This window comes from Elephantulus edwardii, unplaced genomic scaffold, assembly GCF_000299155.1.
Source record: "Elephantulus edwardii isolate Elephantulus edwardi_28Jun2011 unplaced genomic scaffold, EleEdw1.0 scaffold00085, whole genome shotgun sequence".
Taxonomy (NCBI): domain Eukaryota; kingdom Metazoa; phylum Chordata; class Mammalia; order Macroscelidea; family Macroscelididae; genus Elephantulus; species Elephantulus edwardii.
This window is the reverse complement of record NW_006399835.1, coordinates 12,150,221-12,155,717: the sequence shown is the minus strand read 5'-3', so window position 1 is coordinate 12,155,717 and position 5,497 is coordinate 12,150,221. Positions and strand designations below refer to the sequence as shown.

Below are 5,497 nucleotides of genomic sequence, written 5' to 3'. Positions count from 1 at the left end.
TGCTGAGTGAAGTTATCGCAGTCACAAAAGGACAAATACTGTATGTTGCCACTGTTGTAAAGCAGGACTGACCTCGGGGTTGGGAGAAGACTGAGAAGGATGGGTTTAATAATGTATACTGCATTGAAACAGATGAGGGAGAAAACTGTTTAAGAGGGAAAATTATTAGGTATTTTTGTCATGATGGGAATCCAGAGCGAAAGCTGTATAGTAGAGTGGACCTGGGGGGAGGGATTGTAAAACACTGAATTTTTCTTTTACTTTTCCAAGAGGGTAGTGTACTAGGGGGGATAGTTGAAATGGGAGAAAAGTGCAACAATGAATGAATGGAAATCCAAAGTCTCTGTAAATTTTCATTGAAATTAATAAATGCATAGAGCCACACACTTCTCCCACCAATACCTAATGGGTTTGAACTCCCAGGCTTTCAATTAGCTTTTGACAGTATGCCACCATGCTCATTATTAGGATAGTATAAATTTTATAGTAGGCCCTATGTTGTTGTTATGTACTGGTGAGTCAGAACTGACTCACAGCTGACCCTCCAGTGAGTTTTCAAAGGCTGTAAACAAGAGTTGAATGTCCATCTGTTTCCCACAGAGCAGCTGGTGAATTTGAACTGTGTGACTTTGCATCATCAGCAGTGCAGCTCACCAGTAGGCCAGAAGAGCTCCCTAGCAGACCATATAGTACACTAAAAATGTTTCTTTTCTTTTTTTTTTTTGTTTCCATTTTGCTTACTTTCTATGTATGTACTAATTCATCACTAAACCTTCTTCCAGCTGCCTACTAAGAGGAGATTTAAAACATACCATCTTACTAGAGAATTTTGTCTAATTTCAACCTGGGACATGTGTTCCCTATGTTTGGCAGTTTTATTCAAGAGATCTCTCTCACTACTACCCTGGTGGATCTTTTAGACTCTGTTTAATTGAATCCTCATGTTTCCTGTTTGCTATGCTGTGCTCATTTCAGAATAAGATGTCCATCATAGCTTTTTGAGAAAAAGGGCCTGAGAGGTAAAACTTTCCAGATCTTTTATGTATGGACCTGTTCTTATTCTACTCTCAAAAATAACTCAGTGTGACTCACTATAGATTCCAAGAGAAAAAACTACTTCCCCTTACATTTCTGAAGGCAATGTGTCTTTGATCTTTTGGCTCCCACTGTTGCTATTGAAAAGTCAAAAGTATTCTGATCAGGGTTCTTTTTCTAAGAGAGTAGTCATCTTTTTTTTTTTTCTTTCTAATAATTTGTAAGACTTTCTCTTTGTCCCATATACTTTAAAAAAATTGTGATGAAAATACATACAAGAACATATCCACCAATTTCAATGTACTCTTTTAATATACAGACTGATAAAGTTTTAAATTTTTCTTTGATTATTTTTATCCATTTTCTCCTTCCTCATGCTGTTTGGAATTATTTAGATATGGACATCCTAGACTAATCCTGTAATTTCCTTTTCCTTCCCATTTTCTAACTTGTCTTTTGTTCTGAGAGATTTTGTTATCTCTATTTATCAACCTTACTGAGAATCTCTGTATTTGCTATTATATTATTACGAATCTGTTCTCTTAAGGGTGCTGTTCAAAGAAAATATATGGTTATTATTTTACATATGCATTTCCCCCCCACTTATCTCTGATATGAAGGGTACTCTGTATACTTTAAATTTTTTATATTACATTTTTTGTCTGCATATTCTCACATATTTTTAAAAAGTGTTTATCTTGAAACGTTGTCATGAATCTGATGCCCTTGGTGTTTGTGTCTATTTCAGAGTAAGGTATTAAGAAACTAACTGGCATTTCTGCACGTGTAGGGGTGTCAACCATGGACTATAATCAGTATATTTTAAATCTGCAACTACAGGGTTTCAGAGTTCTCAAAGACAAGACTTTCTATCTTTTCATTTTATGGTTAAAGGCTTTCTTGCCAACATCCTGGGACTTAAGAAAAAGGGAACTTGAAAGGCTCAATATTCAGTATGTAAATATTCCTTCCCATTTTTGGCATGGTCTATCTACCTCTATTTTAGTGTTCCAGAGCAATTAAAGCTTTATCTTTTTCAAAGAGTAAAATATATATCTATTTAGGTATGGAAATGGGACTGGCAATTTAACTGTTTTTTAAAGCAATTTTTTTATTAACTGGACTTACCTTTACTTTAAGACCACCAACTTTTGGCATGGCTTTTTTGGGGGGAGGAGAAGGTGAATGTAATTTAGCTTGATCCTTAGATTTCCCTATTGAAAACCTAGAAATGAGTTCATGCAAATCTGCTACATTAATTACTAGCACTCAATAGCTTTATGAGCTTCAAGAATTTAGTTGCTAAGAATGCTTCTCCTTTTAGCCATTTTATAATTTTTAAAACCTTTTTTATTGTTGTTTTTCTAGGGTACTAGGAGGAAGCAGAATTGAGTTTATTTGGAAGGGGCAGGAAATGATATGTATAAATCAAAAGGTTAATCTTGCACAGAAGGTTGCAAAAGAGACAGAAAATAAAAGTTGTAGACCAGTCAAGCAGTAAACAGGAATCTATATATCATAAAATCACTTTACTGTCTCTGTTATCTCCCCATATACTTACCGGACATTTGTAATCTCTAGCTCTTTCATGTTTCAATGTGTGCATTATAAGGGCATATCGTCTCTGAAAAACCATCCCGCATTCTCCACATTTATGAGACGCTTCTTCAGTGTTGTCTTTAGCTTCTCTTTTTGGCTGTTTCATTTTTTTTCCTCTTTGAACTAATTTCTGGGCAACCTAATTAATGGATATGAAACACAATGCAAGTAAATATACTTACTCTCTTTTTAAACTTAGAAGTCATGTTATAAACAAAGTAATTACTATTTCCCATTACCTTATTGTTTGTATTTAAAACAGTAAGTTACTTTTCTATCTCTCTCCCAAATACTCTTTATGAATAGAATGCTTTTAGCCTAAAACGGAAAGCACAAAGGACAAGTCCTTTTATAGCATACCTGTTGAACTGCTGACTTGGGAACAGCTTTCCTTTTCTGCAGCTTTTTTTCTATTCCTTTGTGTAGTCGGATATATCCTCCTTCACTAACAGAACGCTGGCGAAGCCTGCTTCGGTAGGTATCACCATCAGGTCCAATATCTGCCTTAACTATCGATGTAACTAGATTCTCCTGATCTTTCAAAGGTTGGCCAAGGTTCTGTCTATGTTCTGCAATGTTCTCAGCAGAGATATCTTCAGGTGATGTATCATTTTCCGTATCACTGTCCTCTGGAGAGCTACTGATTACGCTGTCTTTGGAAAGTTTAGGATCAATAGTAGTATCTTTTCTTCTGTCTGAAGTTTCAAGTTCTGTGTGGTCGTTTTTTGTTGCTAAATCCATAGATTCTATTTCAGGATGGGAATCAGCCGTACATCTAACAGGTGACAAAGCAGTTTCAGCCTCTGAAGAAACCTGGGATTCATTCTGTTGTCTTAGCACTCCATTCTGCTCAGCTTCTGGCAGTTCTCCATTGACTACAACGACAATTTCACAATCTCCAAGTTCAGTAGATAGAGTTGTTGTAGTTCCTTCACTGCTAGCCACAGGTTGTGTGGTTCCTTCAGTCTGAACTGGCAGGTCCTGGGTAGAGGCAACTGTTTGTACTTCACCCTTCTTATATACTGTTAGCTGCTTCTCTTCCATTAGTTTGTGTACACTTTCACAGATTTCTAAAACTTCTGACATGAAAAGATGGCGAGCCAGGATGGCTACATCAGCCATGCTACAGAAGTCAAAGCTTAGCACAGAAGTATAGGCAAATTCTAATAAAGGAAGGAAACTTGCCTTACAAAAACCTGTATGAAACAAAAAAGGCAGGGGGCAGCACAGTCAATCACCACAAAGACATTTTACAAGAACAATTTATACAGAATTGTGATAAGATGAAATAAGACTATACAAGTGAATGTTACCATTTATTCTGCAAATAACACACTTCGACATTTGTCTTATGTTCTGTTTTTTGCACTTCTATAAGCCCAAGTGTCTTTCAATACCTAAAATATAGTATCAGACTTCCTACCTCAAAGAATCGTTGTAAGGCAGTCATTCTCAGATTGGACTCCATTTTCAAATTGGAACTCCCCTAGTGGGGTTTCCACAAATTCTCAAGAAATAGAAACTGGTGGCATAGCCATGGCAGTTAACGCTACACCAACCCCTCACAACTACTGCCACTAGAACTTGTGGACAAATGTATAGGATGATCAAGGACTGATAAGGAAAGTGCTGGCATACTTCTAAGTTTTGATAACTTTGCCAGTATGATCTTAGCTGTCACTTAGTTTGAAAATACACTAAAGAGAAGAGTTACTAAATTAGATCAGATTCTGCTCAAGGTAAATAATATAATAATGCTGGTTCCTGGAAGAGAAGGACCTGAAGTATGAGTGGATTTTCTTGACTGAATGGTAGCTCCCGTTTTGTTTTATAAAGACAACAATATGGATTTTTTTTTTACATTTTAGTCTTGAAACTCTGAAACAGGGAAATGTTTTGAGATAAACTGTAAATGCCAATTTTTATAAGTTAATCATTATTATCTTAGGAGAAAAGTAAACAGTTTTATGTTTGAAGACCAAAATAAAAATTTTTTTGGTTAACTGTAACTTTAAAAAAAAAAAGAGAGAAAGAAATAGATACTGGAGAATGTAGTGTAGAAAAAGAGGGAGAGAGGCAATAGGCAAAGGTACAAACCAACATATTCCCTAACCTTTCTTCACAAAGGATAGCTATAATTTTATTATTATTATTAATTTTAATGAAAATTTACACTTTGGCTTTCCATTCATTCATTGCTGTACTTTTCTCCCTGCCCACCCCTCCCCCTTAATAGCTGTATTTTTTTAATATCAGGGAACCTGTAATATAGTTGGATTGAACAAAGAGTTTTACAATTAAAAAATATAAAAGGTTTAAGGCAGAGACCAGCAAAATTTATCTGCAAAGAGTCACATGGTAGAACATACCATAGATCATAAGGCATCTCTAGGAAGGATTCAACTTGCCATATAGCTAAAAACCAGCAGCTGTAGATAATATGTAAAGGCGTGGATAAGGTTATGCTCTAACACAACTTTATTTACATAACCAACATGGCGAAATGTTGGCTGTTGTACTGTAGTTTAGCAACCCTAGTCTAAGGAGACACATGCGGTATTACACTCTTATTTGAGAAAACAAGGTTGTTTATTTTTTTTGCTAAGTTCTTGGCACCTCAACTTTCAAAAATTTTAATGTTCACCTGATTCAAAACAGAAAAAAGATAACACAGTGTTAAATTGTTAAATTCAGAAGGGGTCGTGGTACTAGAGATATTGTAGCTGATGTTAGATGGATCTTGGCTGAAAGCAGGGAATACCAGAGGAATGTCTATCGGTGTTTCATTGACTATGCAAAGGCATTTGACTGTGTAGATCATAACAAACTATGGCTGACTCTGAGAAGAATGGGAATCCCAGAA

The 5,497-nt window shown here is 35.8% G+C and overlaps 1 protein-coding gene and 1 pseudogene across 1 annotated transcript in view; one reads left to right on the top strand and one right to left on the bottom strand.

Annotated features, from left to right (window-relative positions):
- Positions 1–5,497, bottom strand: part of ZBTB11 (zinc finger and BTB domain containing 11) — a 42,496-nt gene that overhangs the window by 13,288 nt on the left and 23,711 nt on the right. Inside the window, exons 4-5 of the mRNA XM_006890035.1 lie at positions 2,995–3,830; positions 2,597–2,773 (exon numbers count right to left, since the gene is read on the bottom strand). Coding sequence (XP_006890097.1) covers positions 2,597–2,773; positions 2,995–3,830 — 1,013 coding nt within the window. The remainder of the gene's footprint in view (positions 1–2,596; positions 2,774–2,994; positions 3,831–5,497) is intronic.
- On the top strand, positions 4,182–4,424 carry LOC102860523 (annotated as a pseudogene).